We start from the raw sequence: 20,361 nt of genomic DNA on the forward strand, positions 1-20,361 counted from the left end.
ATGTTGCATGACTATATCTTAAAATTTAAAAATTTTATTTATAAAAATTAGTCAATTAGGCTGGGCCTGGTGGCTCATGCCTGTAATCCCAGCACCTTGGGAGATCGAGGCTGGTGGATCATTTGAGGTCAGGAGTTCGAGACAAGCCTGACCAACATGGTGAAACCTGTCTTTACTAAACACACACACACACACACACACACACACACACACAGCTGGGTGTGTTGGTGCACACCTGTAATCCCATCTACTTGGGAGGCTAAAGCAGGAGAATTGCTTGAACTTGTTAGTGGAAATTGTAGTGAGCTGAGATTGCATAACTGCACTCCAGTCTGGGCAACAGAAGGAGACTCCATCTCAAAAAAAAAAAAAAAAAAAAAAAAAGTTAGTCAAATTAGTCAGTTAGGAAATTATAAGACTAATACTTTGTTCACACAACATTATTCACCTATTTAACAAATTTGTTGATGATTTGAGTAATCAATAGCAGTGTTTTTCTTATTATGGGTTTTTAGCCTATGATGATTTATTTTAAATAGGTATAATAATATCTATAAAAACATATTTCTTTCCTCTTAAATTAGTTGCATATTTCTACTTTTGGATAGTCTTATTTAAAAAAAAACCATGTTTTTATTTTAACATATTGGGTCATGAGTAGGCCTCTTAGAATTTAAAACACAATTATTAACTCCAGAGAGATTAGTATCTAATATAATCAACATACTTCTCACTATTTTTTACTGAACTCTAAAATACCATCTTCAAACTCTGCAGAGAAACCTTGCCCGTTCTTGTAATACTGTTATTCAAAGAAAATAGCAGCTGGATGTGTAATTTGACACAAATCCTTTCATAGTTGCTGACTCTCAGGGGCCAAGACATATTTTAATTGTCTTAAGATATCTCACAGGACAGAAAGAAGCTTCTTTTAATCAAAGTTTTATATTTGAAATCCTGTATCAATATTCATTTGAGTAAATATTTCTCTCAGATGTCCTTTTAGATGTATACTGTGTTCACATGTTTAATCATGTTTTCATTAAAATGTCATGTGTCAAGAAAATGTCATGATTTGGGAAATACTACTTTTTGTGAGTTTTAGAAATCTAAATACTAAAATTGAAACATTTCATTATTTTCCTATTCTAATTTATATTTGTAATTAAAGAACTAGAGAATGTAGAAATCAGCAATTTATAATGGTTTGAGTGAGGAAATCACACTGTATGAGGTCAAAATGGATGTTCTTTATGAAAAGTCAGTTATAACTTGCAATTTTTATCCCACGTCCTAAAAGAATAAATATTCCTTCTAAATGCTTAGTTTAGTGAAAGTAGGAGAGAGCTGTAGCAGAGACTAGGATTTGCTGGATACCCTCCCAGCTTTCCTTTAGGAAATTTAAAATCAGAATTAGCCCTAAAACCTTCTTAAAGAGGTAATATTTTGTTTTAATTCTTTATAAACTATTTGTTGGATTTGGCAGTTATAATTTTAACATGTTAATAGGTTACTTAAGACTTTTTAAACATATTTATGAAAAGCACATATTTTTATGTGCTCATGTCTTGGTGAGTTTTGGAAAATAGCATAAACTGGTTTACTTAGGATCAACAGAAATTTGTATCTTACGGTTCTGGAGGCTGGGAAGTCCAAGATGAAGGCCTCTCTATAGCCTTCTCATTGGAAACTTGCATGGTAGAAAGAGGGAGAGATCTCTGAGATCTCTTTTATAAGGGCACTAATTCCATTCCTTAGGATTCTGCCCTCATAACCTAATCACCCCCAAAGTCTGCACCTCTTAATACTACCACTTTGGGAGTTAAGAGTTTTAACATACAAATTGTAAGGGAACACAAACATGCAGTTTATTAGTTTGTGTGTGCCTGTGTGTACGTGTTCAGCTTAAGTTAATTCCATAAAGCACTAAACTTTTTGAACATTTCCTTAGAAATCTGATTCTAAGGAATGCACAAGGAATAGAATTACAGACCTCACATTGGACATGATAAATGCAAGATTACACACTTGTTAAAACAGCAAGAGACCAAATAATGTGTTTTCTCTATGCCGGGAGAGTGAAGCCTCCCCTCTTTCCTGCTTGATTTCTACTTTGGACAATAGCATGACAGCTGTGCAGACCTTGACTACAATCTGAGGGAACCAGCCACAAGACAAGATTCTATTTTAATTGTGGGAAATTCTGATTATCTTCACCTAATCAGTTTTCCCATTGTATGTACCATGTGCATGACATAATTTTAAAAGACTAACTGCATGATATTTGTTCATTTTTACCTCAAATGTTTTCTTAATGAAAACATGATCAAACAAACATGTGCCCAAAGCTTTAACTCTGGTCTTATTTATAGACATTTATAGTTGGTCAGATTGACTTCCTGTTGGCTGCTACAATTCCTAAGAGACCCTCTTGTGTAGTAAGTATCAAACTTCAAAACAAAGGAAGGGATATTCTTTAACTCAGTGGTCCTCAGAATGTGGTCTTCAAACCAGTGACATTAGTATCACCTGGGACCTTGATAGAAACTCAATTTCTTGGGCTCTACCCCAGACTTACTGAATTGGAAACTCTAGGAGTGACACCCAGCAATCTACATGGTGCTACGAGCCCTCTGGCTGATGCTCAGGTTTGAGAACCAGTATTGTAATTATAAACTGTCCTTTAAATACAATTTTAGTATTAGGCATACATTGAAATGTGTGCAAGGCAAGTGCTCATGATAGTTGAGTCAACTTTAATTGCTTAAGTTCTGAGTGATTTAAAGTCATCTAAATGTCTATGTGTCCTCTCCATAGAAAATCACATCTTGGAGGATGTGAACAAGTGTGTGATAGCCCTCCAAGAGGGTGATGTGGACACTCTGGACCGGACTGCAGGGGCCATCAGGGGCCGAGCAGCTCGAGTCATACACATCATCAATGCTGAGATGGAGAACTATGAAGCTGGGGTTTATACTGAGAAAGTGCTGGAAGCTACAAAACTGCTCTCTGAAACAGGTAAGCATGGGTGGCCAAAATGTTAATGCTGTGATTCGTTTCCATATCTGAATAAGTCTGTTTCATTGATTTTTGTAGGCGTTGATGCTTCTAAATTGCACATGCTCATGGAAGGGTTGGAGTATTTGAGTGTTCTGTTCTTTGAGTTTGAATTTGAATAATTTTAGAAGAATGACAGTTTTATTGCTTTGAATGCATATATTTCTTTATAGTTTTCATATAGATCATTTGATTCTCACAAACACTTAAGTAGGCAGAAACATTTTTTCTGCCTACTTCATTATCTCCAATTATGGATGAGAAAATTTTATGGTTTGAGAAAATTATGGTTTGAGTTGGCTAAGAGGCTGGAATGAGGTCACAAGGTTAGAAAATAGTGCAGATGTGATAGGAACTTGGAATCTGTAATTTAACCTTTTGTTCATTTATTGCTTGAGAGGACAGGATGTAAGGAAGAACTCTGAACAGCCAGTGGAAAGCATAAAGGTTCTAGATAGTGTATGGGTATCATGTGCTCAAAGAACGGTGGTGGCTGCTGACGAAGAGTCAGACTTTCAGCATATACCCTTTCTTTCAGTGTATACCCTCTGTTTCAGCGTATACCCTCTGTTTCAGCGTATACCCTTTCTTTCAGCGTATACCCTTTCCTACGTTTTCAGCTCCTAGGAAAGCTTTACATGCCCTTCTTCAGGGGCGTGTGGCTGCCCACAGGACTCACTGCTATGATAAGGCATGGCTGCTTATGGAAGCTTGTTAGAGCTTGTAGAGGCATTGGGATAAAAAAAAATTCCACTGACTTAGCAGAACAATCTACAACTCTGGAGAATATATAAAAGACTGGCCTATTTTTTAGTAGTTTTCCCTCTTGACCAATGTATTTGGGCTTCCTCAGGCCTTGTATATCTGTACGTATTAGATTTGTAGTTCAAGGAATGAGAGGAGATTAGGGAATAGAAAAAGAGAATGTAAGTCCACATTGGATAAGGTTGTTAATGAGTAATGAATTGGTGCATATATCTGCACAGAAGGGCCTCTCCACTCAAACCCTAAGGGGTACCTTCATGGGTTTGCATATGAGCTTTGGATGCCACTGGGCATTTTAAAAATAGCCATTTCTGAAAGGTCAGATATAGCCATGTTCCGAGTTCTCCTTGATGAAATATGTTGGTAGAAATACGTTGCTTTTTATGGGGAAAAGAATATTTACAAAGAGTTCTGTAGGCATTTGTTAGCCTGGAATAGCAAGGAAAAAAATACATCAACACAGGTATTTGTCATTCTCTTTGAAGTATAAACAGAAACAGAATGGTGTGGCGTCATGTCATAAAGAGCACGTCTAGAGATTGTTCCCCTTGAGCATCCTTACAGACTTATAATTAGAAGTAATAACAAAAGTATAGATAAGATATAGCTGCATGTGAATTAGCTGAGAGTCAGCACTGCTTACTTCCACATAAGCTTGTCCTTTACATTCAATCGAGCAATACAAAGCAAGCCACACAGTATTTCTTTCCTCACTTGGAAGAGTTGTAAAAAGGTATTTTTTTCTAATTCTCTAAATTAAGGACTTTTTCTGTAGTAACCATTAGGGAGACCATCTCACATTTCTGTGGTTTTCAGCTCCTAGCCCATCAGCTCTATTCTTGTATAAAGTCTCTGCTTCATGTGGGATGTCTGACAGAGTAACACTCACTTGGGTCTGACACTAGATAAATAATATCAGATAAGGGTGAAAGACCTAGAGTCAGGGCTCCATTCCTGCCCATTCATGACTGGTGGGAAGGACTCGTGTGGCGGATGAAAGATACAGAGCATATTGCCCATTTTCGTGTGACTTTCTACCCACAGATAATTCAGGCACTGTTCAAAGACATTTTAGAACTTTTTCTTATTATATCTTGGACTGCTTCTACAACAGGAGTGCCGCTTACTAGGTCAAAATCTAAACACAAGGGCAATTGCTTAGTTGATTGTAATATTTTATCATAATTTTCACCCAAACTCTTGATATGTAAATAATTTTCTGGTTGATTTTTCTGCTTAAAAAAAACAATTAAACAGTCTTTCATCCTGGATTGTTATTTCTAATCAAGATTTTTGCTCTTGTTCTGAGTTTTTAAAATTTTTATCCTAGCTTGTGATGATCGAGCGCTCCAGGGTTTAACTAAAGGCTCCTTTCTTATTTTGATGCCCACATCCGATTCCTAACTGAATATGGTAAATGAGTAGGACATTAAATTCTATTTTTCAGGATTTACTGAAGTTAACTAGGAAAGTAACCAGATAGAGACTGAAATAGTTTACATATAACTTCAGTAGAAAATAGAGGAATAGGTGTCAAGGAAAAGTAGGTGTCAGTGAACTAAGAGCTAGAATACAAAGGTATACGATTTCTTTAGTATTCGTGTCCAGTTATTATTCTCTTTCCGAAACAGGAGTAATGTTATTTTTTTGTGAATAACCAGAGAGGTTGCCAAAGAAATGAAAGAAAAATCTTTAGCTGTTAACTCACTGATTGCTAATTAGACTTGCTGGGGAATGTGCTTACATAGAGGCATGAAGTTTGAGCATGGCCACAGGATCAGTTCTGTAATTATGGTTGTACAAAGTTTTGTTGGTGTGTTTATGTATGTGTGTGTGTGTATATATATGTATATTATCGAAAGTGATTTACTTCTAATGTCATTGTGTGTCTGTGCTAAGGAGACATAAGATATATGTCCTGAAAATAGAAATTCCTATGCACGTCCCTGATGCCCAATTATCTACCTTTTGGTTAGTTTTGTTTCTGACTTAAGCAATTTTAGAACCATGTTGAATTGGTCACTTTTCTATCTGAGTCTATCAAATTTTGTCATGAGAGTACATTTTAGGCTGAAAGAGGGTGGCGGTGGGAAAAAAAACAAGGGAAAAATGCCATAAAGGAAAAGATAAGGAAAAAGAATACAAAATGTCATGGTTTTTGTTGTTGTTTTTGCCTTGCCACACCTACTAGGTTCTGCCCATTGATTTTTTGTTTGATATTTCATTTAAAAATTCTGTGCCATTAGATCCAATACCCTAAGTCAGAAGTTCTCAATCTCTGTACCGTTGACACTTTGGTCTGAGTAATTGTTTCTTGGGGACAGTTCTGTTCTTCCCATTATGGGATGCCTAGAAGCATCCCTGGACTCCACCTGCTAGATGTTTGTAGCATCTCTTTCTTCTACATGCCAAGTTGTAACTACCAAGATGTCTCTAGAATTGCCAGATATCCTTGACATAAGTGGGGCGTGGTGGGCAATATAATGTGCACTGAGCATCACTGCCCTAAAATAAAGAAATAACCCAAAATAGGGACAAGTTAGGACAGGACAGATTGGAGCCTATGTACTGTGGACATAGTGGAAAGGAAGAGGGGTGGGAGTATATTATAAAGAAGCATCTATAAAAGGGCAGAATAATCAAACAGGCTTGGCTGAACTGGATATTGCTGCTGAAATGTTTACACACAGGCCAGCCCCTGTGTAGACATGTGAATGGCTGCAGGGGTGAGTCGCTGTTGAGAGACTCCCACTTTACAACCTGGCTGCCCTCACTTAGTGGCTGGAAAATTGAGAGGTACCCAAAGAATGACAACACCTCTGTGGTTTATTTTCCATGAATTATTTTCTTTCTTCAGTAAAGACAGTGCGCTTTGACTGAGAGTGCTTCTTGTCTTGATAGGAATGCTGAGTTAAATTTAAGAAAATTTTGTAGATTATTAGGATGCTAAGAATTATAGGGTGGCATTATGTACAAATTTACCTGTTCATTTTCTTATAAAACAATCTAGGCTGATGAAAACACAATAAACTGGATCTACAGCAGACCCATTATATACTTACGTGGCATATTTGATGGGCTCTTCAATAAAACCTGAATTATAACAAATTGCCAACAGCTCGGTAGTAAGTACACGCTTGACCAGGTCCATCTTCATAGATCTCATTTACAAAGTCGGGTTGCTGCAGGAGGCTGAGGAGGGGTGAAAGCACATGCAGTGATATCATATTTAGGTATACGTACAGTAGCTCATTTTTCACTGAATGGATTTTATTGAGATGTCATTTTTATAAATTTGATAGCTGATTTAAATTTGTGGCCAGGTGGGCATGACTGGGTTAAAAGATCTATGAGATTCTGGAAGACATTTTTTCTTCAGAGGAAACAATAGACACCCCCCCCAAAAAAATAGAAAAAATAAAGCACTTTTTTTTGTTGTTGTTTTGAGATGGAGTTTCGCTCATGTTGCCCAGGCTGGGGTGCAATGGTGTGATCTCAGCTCACCACAACCTCCTCCTGCAGGGTTCAAGCAATTCTCCTGCCTCAGCCTCTTGAGTAGCTGGGATTACAGGCACGTGCCACCATACCTGGCTAATTATTTTATTTTTAGTAGAGATGGGGTTTCCCCATGTTGGTCAGGCTGGTCTCAAACTCCCAACCTCAGGTGATCTACCTGCCTGGGCCTCTCAAAGTGCTGGGATTACAGGCATGAGCCACCATGCCCAGCCAAAATAAAGCGTATTTTAAAAAGGGTTCTATGTTATGGAGCACTCTGTATGCAGAGATTAAAATTCCATTACTTTGGAAACTACGTGGGCCAAGCAGATGGTATAATTTTTACTTCCATGCTCTATAACCTAAAGTTTTATACGAATGAGAAGGTTTTTCTTTTTACATCATTTCTACATATTTTTGCTTAGAAAGTGTAAAAGGACCAGCAAATAGAAAGCATCCAAACTAGAAATCTTGAGACAGTACATTTGGGCCAGGGCAGTGCAGTAGAATGAATCCAAAGTTAGGACTCAGAAGAACTCAATTACTTTACTGCTACCATCTGTGACCTTAAACAAATCACTTAGTGCCGCTGGGACTTGGTTTTCTCCTGTATTGCCCAATGTTTTGTCATTCAAGAATGGGTCAATATTAATTGTGTAATATATGCATCAGTGTTTGTGGCTTCCTGGTGACTTCACTTGGCATAAGCAATTATTGCCTATGAGTCCCCTGTATAAACCCTCTGCACCATCTGGACAAGGGCCTTCATTATTCTCCAGGCAAAACATACCCATGCTGTTCCCTCTGTCCTCTCTGCAGTGTTCTTCATCTCCTCCTCCTCCTGCTTTACATCTGTTTATTCAGCTTCTCCTTTAAGATATAGCTCTAGTCTCAGTTGGAGACAACAGAAAACTATTAGTCTTTTGACATTTAGTACGTCCTCTTCAGAGTAAATGGCTGTGCTCACAACTAGATTGTCTGTTTTTAGAGGCAAGTGTTTCTATAGGTAGCCACAGCCTAGAATGGTGTTATCATGTAACACATTTAATATGTGTATATTGATTGAATGAATACCAAAAATGAGGACATTACACTTTTTCTGTATATGTCCAACAGCAGCCTCGGGTTTGCAGCTCAAGACCAATTTTTACATATCAATGGAAAATCATCTGATTGGCTTTTTGGCATATGCGTCCTTCAGTTGGACTGATTTCTGCTGCCAGCGGAATAGAGTTGTATGATTGGACAGCTCTGGGTGACCTGCCTATCTCTGTGGCTGGAATATGGGGGGCTGGAGTATGAGATTGATATTAGAAGAAGGTGGTAGCTTATTGGGAAGACAAACTATTAGGTATTGGAGACAGGAAGGACTAGGCACAGTCTAAGTCACTTCTGCATGACTGATTTTAAGTTGAAAGTATAGGAAGAATGAGATGGAAGTCTCATCCAGTAAAGAGACCTTAAATAGATAATGTATAATTTGTCTCAATGTCCTTTTTTATATGACTAAAAGCTATATACTCTAAGTATTATAGAAATCTGATTAGTTTTTTTTTTTTTTTTTTTAGTTTTTAAATATCTATATAATTTTTCCTAAAAGCAAATATAAAGTTTGGGGCTCAGAGAACAAACATTACTTTGCACAATAAGCATGCCAGCTTCCCATGTTCCATTTCCTCTCTTGGGGCAATGTGATGAGGGCAGATGGATTCTGTACATAGAGTGGAGATCTGTGCTATAGGTGGGGAGCCACACAATTATGAATCTAGGAGCTTATATAGAAATTGGTGCTCCTCTTGAGGGCAGGAGAAACACTTTTTTTTTCTGTTAGTTTTTTTGAGACAGAATTTCATTCTTGTTACCCAGGCTAGAGTGCAGTGGTGTGATCTCAGCTCCCTCAACCACCTTCTCCTGGGTTGAAGTGATTCTCCAGCCTCAGCCTCCCTAGTAGCTGGGATTACGGGCACCTGCCACCACGCCTGGCTAATTTTTTTGTATTTTTAGTAAAGATTGAGTTTCACTATGCTGGCCAGGCTGATCTTGAACTCCTGACCTCAGGTGATCAGCCCACCTTGGCCTCCCCAAGTGCTGGGATTACAGGAGTGAGCCACTGTGCTTGGCCATGTTTTCTCTCTTAGTGAACAAATTCTGTCCAGGAGAGGTACCTAGATTGTTAGAACCTTTTGGAATATAAATGCATGGTTCCTGGTTTTATCCCTTTTTGAAATGTAAACATATCTCTGGGAAGATAAGCCTGTAAATCTCTCTCCCGGTTATTTCACTGTCTTAGGACTGCTGTTTAGTTAACCATTGAACCAGGTTACCAGTATTTTTGTTCAGAAAGGCTTGACCATGCAGAAACATGAAAATATTTTCTATACACTGATATGTTTGGAAATGATGTTTTCTCCCAGAATTCAGACATGTTCAGCTCTCTCAGCATAAGAGGCTGAAGAATCACCTCAGAAAATATAACCATAACCAGGTAGTTTATAATAGAGGAATGTAAATAATTCCTCATCAGAAGAAAAGTAGCTTGACCGCTCTCCTAAGATAAATGCAAAGTAAAAACTACCTTGAGAAACCATTACCCATCAGAATGGCAAAGATCCAAAAGTTCGATAATATACTCTATCCTCTCGTATTTTGCTTGTAGATGTGCAAAATTGAGGAAATTTGACATTTTCTATCAAAAGAACATATTTAACATTTGAAAAGCATTCTAACTTTTAAAAATCTGTTCTTCAGATGTACTGGCAAAAAATATAAAAACATATGCACAAAGTTATTTATTATAAGACTTTGGGCTAGAAACAACACAAATATCTAGCCTTAGGGCGCTGGTTGAATAAATTATGGTATAATCGCACAATGGAGTATTATGCAGCTATAAAACAGAATGGGGAATAATTTTCTATATAATCTCTGACTGTATTTTTAGGTTAAAATGAGGTGGAAAAAGTATGTATAACATGTTCCATTTCTTTTCTTTTTTTTTCTTTTTTTTGAGGCAGAGTCTCGCTCTGTCACCCAGGCTGGAATGCAGTGGCACAATCTCAGCTCACTGCAACCTTGCCTTCCGGGTTCAAGGGATTCTCCTGCCTCAGTCTCCTGAGTAGCTGGGACTATGGGCACACACCCATGCCCAGCTAATTTTTGTATTTTTAGTAGAGATGGGGTTTCACCATGTTGGCCAGTATGGTCTAGATCTTTTGACCTTGTGATCCACCCGCCTCAGCCTCCCAAAGTGCTGGGATTATAGACCCATGTATTTCCAAAAAAGGTAAAAAATTATATAACACGGGAAGAGAAAGTAAGATACAATATTTTATTCTAACAATAAAGCCCTTAACGTGACGGTGGAGACAGGGTAGACATAGGAAGATTCACAATCACATGTGTATGGGCTATAAATTTGTGGTGACACAGCAGAACAAACAGCACTTCTCTAGTGTCTGTTAAAGTACAAACAAAAAAAGAGACATGAATCTCCAGTTCTGCATGGATTCAGAATCCTGGGAACTGGAAAGTACATGTGCTTCGTTGTCATTTCAAAGACATCAAAGACCACATCTGTGATGACGGCAGTGGAGAAAACCAGGGGCCTGCGTATTGCATCTAGCAGAGACAGTGCTGGTGTCCACTGGAACTGGTGGCCTGGATGCTTTAATTGTGCACAACTGAGGCTGTAGTAAGGTCCCATCACCTAGATTCTCTGACAGAGGAAACTGCCACATCAGTGGTAGGTGTTTGAATCTGAGGAAGAATATGCTAACAGCCACTCGTTTGGAAGCACGTGTGGTAACATCCTTGGAGAATTCCAGAAATGGTTTTGGTAAGGAAAAAAATGGGAAGCTTTGCATGTAGCCAGAGGGCCTTAAGTAACAGGTGGACAAAAGAACCAAAGAAGTACTGTATATGGCCAGAGTAGCCCCCAAATGACCTCCTTGCTGAATTTTAAAATGGTTGTGTAGAGACAGGTCTCACTGTGTTGGCCAGGCTGGTCTCCACCTCCTAGCCTCATGGGATTCTCCTACCTCAGCCTTCTAAAGTGCTGAGATGACAGCACTTTTCCTCTAATTCTACATGATTTCCTCCTTGTCAGTGAAGTCCCCTTTCTAACCAGACCAGCCGAGCCCGCTCTTCTGTGTACCTATTACTCTTATTATCCGTGTCCCTCATTTGGAACCTACCATATACTGCCCAGTATTTCACATTCTGTGTTACCCACTTTTCTATTTATTGCCTGTCTTAATGTTTATATCTGTCCTCTGTCCATCTCAGTACCTGGGGTATGTGTGTATGTATTGATTTTTTTGTGTGTTCGTTAAATTTTAAACTCTGAAGGTCTGAGTCTACCTCTTCGTTACCTGCAGCTTTAATTAAGAGTTGAAACTCAAAAATGTTAATAATATAAATGAATAACATAATGACACAGTTACCTCATTCTGGGGGATTAAACCCTCCTTAAATTGCATACTTAATCATCAAGATAAGAATCTTTTAAATTATATGCAATAAATTTTTAGCAAGTACTTTATTACATCTTAATGCAATCTAAGTATTTCAACATCACGATGCCAAATTAGACTATTTATTAAGCTAGGTTTTGACAAACACTGTAAGCTAAATAAGGCATCATGCTCATGCTCAATACTTTATTCATTCCTTAAATTTCAGACTTAAATGTGCTATCCTTTTAAGTTATAAACCATTTGTGATTATTTTTGAAATGCTTATTTTAAAATAGAAGAAAACTTTCCAAGCACGCATTTTTTTTTTTTTTTTCCTCAGGAAAAGGAATTTGTGTCTAGACAAGAGCAGATGGATGCTCCCTGATTCTCTTAGGGTAGTTGTCGTGAATGGAATTTAGAGGTTTTTTTTTTTTCCCTCCTTCTTCTAGGCAATCCTTTTTCATCTTTTATCAAACAATTCAGCTCATGGGTTATGTATTGCCTTCTGGAACTTAAATTTGATTTTTATGTTTGAAATATACATTTATAATTTTCCACACATGAATTTATGGAAATTAAAGCCTTTAGAAACTCCCACAGAGGTAACAGATGATTGACTCTGATGAAAGAAAGTCCAAGAATGTATGCAGGAACAATTAGGACTGGCAAGATGATGATAGTTGTCTGGAGAGGTAGAAACAGCTGACAAATAGCAGAGAATAAGGTGCAGATTAAGCTAGGGTACTGTTGCCCTTGCTCCTGGGTTCCAGTTTTCAACTTCCAACCTGATGTCTCCAGACAGAAGAGAAGCTAGTATATCATTGGTCTAAGCAGAGGAAGATTGAAATTTAGAGAATGTACTTAAGGTTTATTTCTACATTGCCTTTGCCACATTCTTAAAAAGCATTTGAGGACACTTAAGATTTAAATTCAATCAAGTGATGCAAATTAAATAATTAAAGTGGTGTAAATATAAGATAGAAGGGAAATCGTTTCAAGAGTGTATAGGATGAAGCGGGGTGGCTGATTAGAAGCAATGTTTCAACTGGGCTAGGGAAGCTGAATTTGAATTATTTTGTTTTTGTTTTTTGGAAGTTACTACTTTGTTGGTAAAGTCTTTCAAAGACTTTCCTCATGGATCTGGGGAAGTCATAATGGAACACACAGTGTTTAACACTGGCCTTCTTGGTGAGCAAGATAAGAAGGAAAGTTCTAGGAGGGAGTTTATCAAAACTTGTCCTGAGTGCAGATTTTACAGGAAATTCCTTATTAAAGATGCAACAGTGTCACGAGGATGATCCGGGGCTGCTGAGGGGAGAGAAGAGCATACAACTGGGGAAGCTCGGTTTTCAAAACAGATTGTACCAACTGCCCAGTTTTCAGATTTCAACAATAATTGGTACTCTGTGTCCTATTAGGCCCACCTTTTTTTCCCCGTGGTGATTTTGCCTGGTAGAAACACACTGTGTGTGCCTGCGTAAATGCAGAAAGTCATGGTGTGAAGACAGCCCCAGAAAGCATTTACTGTGGCTCTTTCACATGCTAGGTATCATGGAAATCATCTGACATGCATCCTACTTGTTTATATGTGCCTCCAAGGCAGAACGTATTTGTGTTATTTACCACTCAATTCCCAGTGCCTAGGGTACTCCTTAGATTTGCATATAAAATTTAGTAATAAACTTGTTGAATGCATTATTTCTGATCTTTATGTAAACCCTGAAAGGCAATGATCATTATTTCTGTTTTATACTGAGTAAACTGAGGCCTTAAATTGGTTTAATAACTTGGGTAAAATTAAATATAAAGATTCATTTACACATTTTCCTGGAACTAATAAATATACATGAAACATAGATTAAGCATCAATGCTACAATTAAACAGAAATTTTAATGTGTCCTGCTAGCTATTTTTTTTACCAATTTTGTTACTTATGGCATACCTATTCTTACTGATAGTTTTACTTATGACATAGCGTACTACATTAGTTACATATTTCTGTGTAATAAATTACCCCCAAATTTAACTTGCCATGTGGGCTTTTCTTTAGAGCAGCTTCTGTCAGAGTAAGCAACCAAGAGAGTAAGAAAGCAGAAGCCAGCATGGAAGCCAGCATCATTTTTAATCTCAGAAGTGGCATCCCATCTTTTTTTGCCATATTCTGTTGTGAATCACTAGTTCCAGCTCACATTCAAGGTTGAGGGGATTACACAAAGGCATGAATACCAGGAGAAGAGGAATCACTGGGGGCCCTCTCAGAGGCACCTATCACACATACATATTTGCAAATACATGAGGATAGGAGAGACCGTAAGTCTAATGAATGGCATAATTAGATAAAACAGTCATGGGGGTGTATGAAGAAATCCCACAACATAGACTTCATAGGGACATATTCAAATGCTGGTATAATAGCCCTATTACCTTGTGCAGTGGCATTTAGAGCACAAAATGCTCAGTAGGCCTCTCCTACTGAGGCAAGACGGAGTCATGCAGTATGTGGCCAGGAGGGGATAGAGGAATAACAGAGCTAGCTCACGGAGAAGGAAAAGCCTGGATTGGCTCAAGGCAATTGGAGAAGTGGGTTGGAGTCAAGAGAACAGAGTTGGGGAATTGTACATAGAATATACAGCTGGTATATAATTCAAAAATCAGTGTACATGTCAAAGGGAAGAAAAATCTATTGGCATTATCAGGAAAAACTCTACTTGAGTTAGGTTTAGAGATTCCAACATTAATTACAGAAGAAGCTCTTTAGCCTGTGGTGTCAGGAGTCATAACCAACATGCCAGTGTGTGTGTGCAAAATTAGGGGTGGAAGCGAAAGCTCTGGATAATTAGGAACTCTTAGCCAAGTGCTTAAACAAGATTCCAGCCACCCTTGTACCTTCTAGGGAAGGCACATGGTGGAGCACGTGGGTATATATATACATGTAAAAATGAAATAGTCACTATTTGTGAAGTAGACTTATAGATCCATTTGATTACTTCTTGCCTAGTAGGTAATGCTCCCACACAAATATCTCTAAAAGATTCTGAGCTGAGGATTTTTAAAGTCCCCTGTGTAGGGGTGAATTGGGGGAAATACTTAAAGGCCTTCTATTAACCCAATTCATGATGGTGGGCAGCATCTATGATTTGTATTCTGTCTGAAGTGAAACTAAAGGTAGAGATGTATCATGGCTTCAGTCTGGGGTAGTTTCTACTTCTACACTGACTATGAACTGGAACTTCAAACTCGGTCTCCTTAGAACTGATTATGCTTCATGGATGTGAGGAACCATTATGGCACACCCAGTGCCTTATCAATGCCAGTCAGACTTCCCGTTGGGCAACTTGAGGGCCCTAGTAGTTTATATCATACCTTTACCCTTTCTTTTCCTCTCTTTTGGCATGGAATTGGGGGCCAACTGAGTAATCCCATAGCAGTATCTGATAGAGACTATTTTTGAGAAAGAATACTGTACCTGTAGAAAACATCAAACACCACTTACCTGGTATAGGGCATGGTGGAATGGCCCCACAGCCATTAATACTTTCTAGCTCCAATTACTCTGATCTTTCCCTAATCCTTACCAAATTCCAACTGTTGAAGTAGAGGCTCGGTGACTATCTGTGATGAGGGAGGATATTGTACTAATTCCTGCACTGGAATTAGCCACAATTCCATCCCTGTCCTGATACTTTATTTTCTTTTTAGATTCCTTTAAATGCTCTTATTTTTTTTTTTTACATTAACACTAAACTGGTTATCTCTCTGGAACAGGGGCTTTGTCTGTTTTCTTTTCTCGCTGCTCCATAATAAAATTTGTGCAAGGAACACACTCAGAACTGTGGTGGCTGACTGCACCACCACAGTTGGGTGACCCCGGGCATGCAGATGTGTTTGATTGGCCTTGGTGAACTAGTTGAGGATAGAATTATGAATCTTTCTCTTTGCTCAATGGTGGCAGTTCTTCTGAAGAAACAGTCCTGAGGATCCTGAGCTCAGGTTTCTTAGAGGTCCCTAGAGACCAAACCTAGAAATGCCCACCAATCACTTGTTAAATGACTCGTGATACTCTTTAATAAAATTACTGAACCAATGCTAAATGATGGGCAGGAAAAGAGATACTCGGTATGTGAAATGTGACGCTACTCATTTTGTCCCTGAAATACTGGATGACAAAGGAGTTCTTCATCTTAATTTTCCCCGTTTATTCCTGTCCCATTCTTTTACTTCTCAGTCTTCTCTTCCCAGCTGGATAGACTGTGCTAGAAGCAGGAAAAGGGTTTAAATGTGAAGAATGAAGCAGAGATGTTCTCTGTCTGAAGGTGACTTACATATGAAACAGTTGACATACAAAAATACCAATGAACTAGCCTAATACAGTATACTAAGTACTGTAATTTGTGTGTGTGCACGCGTGAGAGTGTGTGTGTGTGTGTGTGTGAGAGAGAGAGAGAGAGAGAGATTAGGATGCTATAAAATTATAGAGAATTGTAGAGAACTGTCTACTTTGGGTGTCTGGGGATTAAAGAAATCTTTACCATGGAAGTTAGTTCTACACTGAATGAGGACGAGTTCACCTGGGCCAAAGACAGGGATGTACATTTCAGTATGAAAGAACAAATTATTCATAGATACGTTGCTATGTGTCCATTTCATATTTGGAGACATTGAAGCAATTCTGTCTAACTGGAACATTTGAGTATGGAGTAATAAGGGGTGAGACAGAAACACACAGGAACCTTACAGGCTTTTTTGTGTATATGCTTGTTTTTGTTTGTTTCTTGATAAAGAGGTTTTATAGTTCTCTCTGTAGTATAGGGAATCATTGGAATGCTTAAAGCAGGGGCAAGGACCTTTTATATACTTAAAGGTAGCGAGGTTGCCTGGCTCTTCATCTCTATTACCTTCGATTGACCTTGGATTTTGCCCTTTGGGTTGTCAGCAGTCCTATTTGAATATTTAATACAACTTCTCATTCATTTAACTAACTCACTCTGTGCTCTGAAACTTCACCCCTGATGTCTCTCAGGAGAATTCATTCCAGAACTTTCTCACCTCTGGTTTAGGATCTTGATCAACAGCAGAATGATATGACCTTGATTTTTATATGCATACTTAACTCTGATTTCATTACTCCTAGAATGTCATCGTTTCGTGGCCTAGTGTGCATCTTGCATACAGAAATATAACTAGAATTAAAAAGCTTATTTCTGACTTTGATCACCCTTTCAGGACATAAGCTATTAAGAACAAATCAGCATTTCTGATAAATAATTGTAAAATGGTGCCTACATTTTTTGGATGTAATTCAGAAAGTAGAAAGAAGCTTCTATTTATATTCCTATATCAAAAATTCTGTTAATACATAATGTGTGAATCACAAAAGCAATGCTGTGTTTTGTCCTAATTAGTGAGAGGCAGAAGCAGCAGCATATTTGAGGAAGTTTGAAACTTTTTCTGTCTCAGTATTACTTTTGGGGTATTTAATTTTTTTAGATATTAACAAAGCATTAGAAGAATTAATAGTCAAAATAACATCTTAGGTTCTGTTAAGATGGGTCATTCTTCTATAAACTTTTGTTTTTATGTCCATCACTCTTTCTTTTTTAAGACGAAGTTCTCACTCTGTCACCCAGGCTGAAGTGCAATGGCACAATCTTGGCTCACTGCAACTTCTGCCTCCTCAGTTCAAGCGATTCTCATGCCTCGGCCTCTCGAGTAGCTGGGATTACAGGTGCCCACCACCACACCCGGCTAATTTTTGTATTTTTTAGTAGAGGTGGGGTTTAACCATGTTTCCAAAGCTGGTCTTGAACTCCTGACCTCAGGCGAGCCACCCAACAGGCAGGAGTCATCGCACCTGCCTCATCACTCTTAAAGGCAGAATAGCATAAGACTGAAGAAAAAGAATAGCAATGTGGAGAACAGATATACTGGTGGCTAAAGAACAGTAGCAGTTGACCAATCCCTAAGTAAATATTCAATGTACTTAAGATTGGTCTCAGAGAAAGAGTTTCTTAAGGGTCAGACCCAGAAAAACACTGACTTATGGTAAGAAAAAAATGGATGTCTTTTCAGTTACGGTAAATATAATCAATTGAATAAGTTCAAGTTTTATGTTTTACTGGCTGAGGAATATAATAAGGTGGTTTAAATATTAAGGCTCAATTGTACTTTGAGCCCTTCATTTTTAAAATAAAGATCTTGTACCCTCTCCCCTATTGTAATTTTTTGTTTCTTGAAAGGTCGATGGTATCTGTTACAATATCTTCGTAAAAATTCCTTGTTTCTGCCCCCAGGTCAATAACACTTATTTATACCAAAGCCCTACCATCCAACTCTCACTAAAGAGATACTATGTGCTATGCTGGTGCAAACAGAATGCTCTTCTCCAAACTTGGTGTCAGTCTTCTGAGTTACAGAGCATTCCTCATGAAAATAGTTCATTTAGGTTTTATCTTTCCTGTCTCTCCCTTGGGTGCAGAATCAGGCCAGGAGATAGTTTTAGCAAGATAGCGAAAACCGCAATTGCTTTGATAGCAACCTAATAGCATGTCACCTTCCACATTTTCCTCCTCCCCATCTCTTCTTCAGGATGACCTTGCACAAAGCGACACTATAACCTTTCTCACCCCTTTAGGTTCGAGAAAGGTCTTCATGCAAATAGATGTGCGTTCATGTGGGTTGGGGTCTGAGTGGTGGGCACTTTCCCACTCAGCTTCCTAGTTTGCAGTTACTAAGGCAGAATATTAAGTGTTTGATCACAGTCACAATTTCTGAGGGACTTCCCCATTCAATGAGATTGTTCAGATTGGTTTCTATTATGTTCTGGGACATGTGATAGAACTTTATTTTTTCAGAGCCCAGTTCTATAAGAAGTACAACCTTGAGAACAATTTGATTTCTTTTTAAATATATGAATTATGAAAAGATTCAAAGATACAAAAAGAGAAGAGACTAATATGACAGATGTCGCTCCCTCCTTCTCAAAGGTAACTACTATATTTAGAGTGGGTATATATCCTTTTAGAACTGTAAGAACATATACAAATGTATATGTTTAAATTATGCACAGTTTTCATTTGTGTATTTTAAAGTTTTTCACAAATGATATTTCTTTTCCCACTCAAATGGTATGGCTTTGCCCACTCAAACTTTGACCTCATGGCTTACTATTTTAACATATTGACTGTCCCCTAACTCACATCCCTAAGTCTGTTTTATCCTACCCAGATGCACTGTCTGTGCATCTGCAGTGAGCTTCTCAAAGTAGCTCCTGAGTTGGAGGATTCAGAATAGGACTGGGGTAGAGCCTGTTGACACAGCTCCCTTAAAGCAGTTATTTTCTTTCTCAGGTTTTGTATACTTTTCTTCTTAACTCTTTAAATACATAACCTAGCAAGAAACAACTGTAACCATAGAGACACAGAAACATTTTTGTGACCCCAGTGTACAATTACTTACTTCTCCTAATCAGCATCTATTTAGAAGTTAGTATTTGGCCAAGCCATAGAGAATGAGCCAAATCACTGGGACTGAATTTTACTAAATCTTGTCAAAGCACTTGCCAAAATGATGTGTAACCATTGTGCTCCCATCGGTAGTAGAAGGGTTCCCTTTCGTCTGCATGCTCAGTATGATTAATATTATTATGCTTTAATTTGTTTACCTATGCCAACAAGTATGAAATTATATCTCATTGTTTGCATTATATTTTCTCCAATTCAAGTCTTACTGTGTATTTATCAGCAATATGGATTGCTTTTCTGTGAACTGAGTGTGATAATTCTTTGTCAATTTTTAGTATTTTTTCTTATTGATTTGTGGGAGTAGTCTATTTACCCTCTATATATGTAGGAGCACTAATTTTTTTATCAGTTATATCCATAGGGACAAACAGTTTTATGCCCGTAAAAGCTACTTTGTGGTATTACATAGAACTGTAACATCAATCATGCTATGGCAATGTAGACATCATGGAGTGCCATTAATATAACTAAGTTTAAGAAAGAGGGCATTTGTAATTATATTTAAGAAGACACTTATTCTCAAATTCTGATGTATGCAAAGATAATGTCATGCTCACTATTCAGTCCTTAAAAAAGTTTATTCCCAATACAAATGAATAACTCAAATAGTCTGAGTTTAATGCAATGGTTTTTAGAAATATAGTTTTATTTGATTCATATTTGTGGCAATACAGCTTAATATTTCCCAAATTCTTTTATCTAAATATAGCTTAAAAGCCCAAATGAAAAATTCAAGTAATATAGAGAACCAATTAAAGCAATTCATCCATAGAAGGAGATTTCGCCATGCATGCTATGGTTTTGATAATTTCTACTAAAGTGTGGGCACACTGTTTTCCTCTAACCCTTCTGTCTCCCCCTCCTTTTTTAAGTTTGACTTTTCCTGGTAGAAATACATTTTTCCAGGAATGGTTTATCTTGAATACTCTGACCCTAGAGAGTAAAGTAATTTAGCAGAATTTCTCGCATAGGGATTAAAATGAGTATTAAAGTATCTACAGAGGGTGAAAGTGAGTATAAAGAGGAATCAGGCATGAAAGTTCAGAAATGGGAATAGATGAATGATGTT

General features: G+C 37.9%; 1 protein-coding gene across 7 annotated transcripts in view; it reads left to right on the forward strand.

The window, feature by feature from the left end:
• Window positions 1–20,361, forward strand: part of CTNNA2 (catenin alpha 2) — a 1,152,426-nt gene that overhangs the window by 1,054,394 nt on the left and 77,671 nt on the right. For all 7 annotated transcript variants that reach the window (XM_021670969.2, XM_021670970.2, XM_021670971.2 and 4 more), the window contains one exon: window positions 2,818–3,018. In XM_021670969.2, the coding sequence (XP_021526644.1) occupies window positions 2,818–3,018 (201 nt within the window). The remainder of the gene's footprint in view (window positions 1–2,817; window positions 3,019–20,361) is intronic.

Source organism: Aotus nancymaae, unplaced genomic scaffold, assembly GCF_030222135.1.
Source record: "Aotus nancymaae isolate 86718 unplaced genomic scaffold, 86718_ANA_hifiasm-v0.15.2.pri h1tg000017l, whole genome shotgun sequence".
In the NCBI taxonomy this organism is placed as follows: Eukaryota; Metazoa; Chordata; class Mammalia; order Primates; family Aotidae; genus Aotus; species Aotus nancymaae.